The following is an 810-nucleotide window of genomic DNA, read 5'->3' on the forward strand; positions in this document are numbered from 1 at the left end:
CTAGTTAGTAGTAGTTTGGATATTTTTTTAAGAATCTCATTGATATTTTCTGTTGGTAGATCTGGAAGAAAGCGTCTGAACCCAAAGCAGAATTGGTTCCTGATGGACTGAGGAAATTCTCCACTCATCGTGGGTTCTTCCAATCAGGGCCCAGCAAAGACATGGATAGTGTCACTACGCAAATCATAAGTATGCTTACTCTATTTAGCTGTCAGAACTTTTAGTTAGTGGTGTCTATGTGAAGCTCCATGTATTTATATGATTTTCTGCCTTTGTTCAGTATGTTTCCGTGAGTTGTGTGCACTTTGCTGGATGCTCCATGTGAGGGACCAGCTCAGCATTTCCTGCAGAAGGTACCAGGCTGCAAGGCAACAGGAGAAAGACACTCAGGTGCGTTTAAAGAATGAATGTATGAGTATCTCTGAGATGCCAGGTGGGTCAATCCATGTTTTTGTCTCTCAGGTCAGTGACGCGAGTGTGTCGGATCTATGCTTTGAGGCTCTGTGTTGGGCGCGCCGCCTCGTGCCGTTCTGCCATTTCCTGAACGCAGAGGAAGCCCTGCAGGACTTGGTGCTCAGCCTGGTGTCTGAACTGCCGCCCAGTCGTGTGGTAATATACATCACAGTGTTTCCCATACATTCATTTACTTGTGGCAGCCCGCCACAATATCCACATTGACCGCCACAAATATCCACCGTCCCCTGTCATCAGCTCCCGCGTCTCACACACACGAGCGCGATATTAGCACTATATTTAGCAATATATTTTTCACCCCCCGGCTCTTAATGCATGGTTTTTCTCTTCTGGAGC

At 46.7% G+C, this 810-nt stretch overlaps 1 protein-coding gene across 1 annotated transcript; it reads left to right on the forward strand.

Annotated features, from left to right (window-relative positions):
• Nucleotides 1–59: 59 nt before the first annotated feature.
• On the forward strand, nucleotides 60–678 carry LOC107735467 (uncharacterized protein C5orf42 homolog; the record flags this gene model as incomplete). Its single annotated transcript, XM_016547138.1, has 3 exons — nucleotides 60–189; nucleotides 281–390; nucleotides 463–678. Coding segments are annotated over 3 exons (456 nt in total), but the record flags the coding sequence as incomplete, so codon positions are not given.
• Between the last annotated feature and the right edge of the window lie 132 nt (nucleotides 679–810).

This window comes from Sinocyclocheilus rhinocerous, unplaced genomic scaffold (genome assembly GCF_001515625.1).
Source record: "Sinocyclocheilus rhinocerous isolate Xijiao unplaced genomic scaffold, SAMN03320098_v1.1 C36083046, whole genome shotgun sequence".
Lineage (NCBI taxonomy): Eukaryota > Metazoa > Chordata > Actinopteri > Cypriniformes > Cyprinidae > Sinocyclocheilus > Sinocyclocheilus rhinocerous.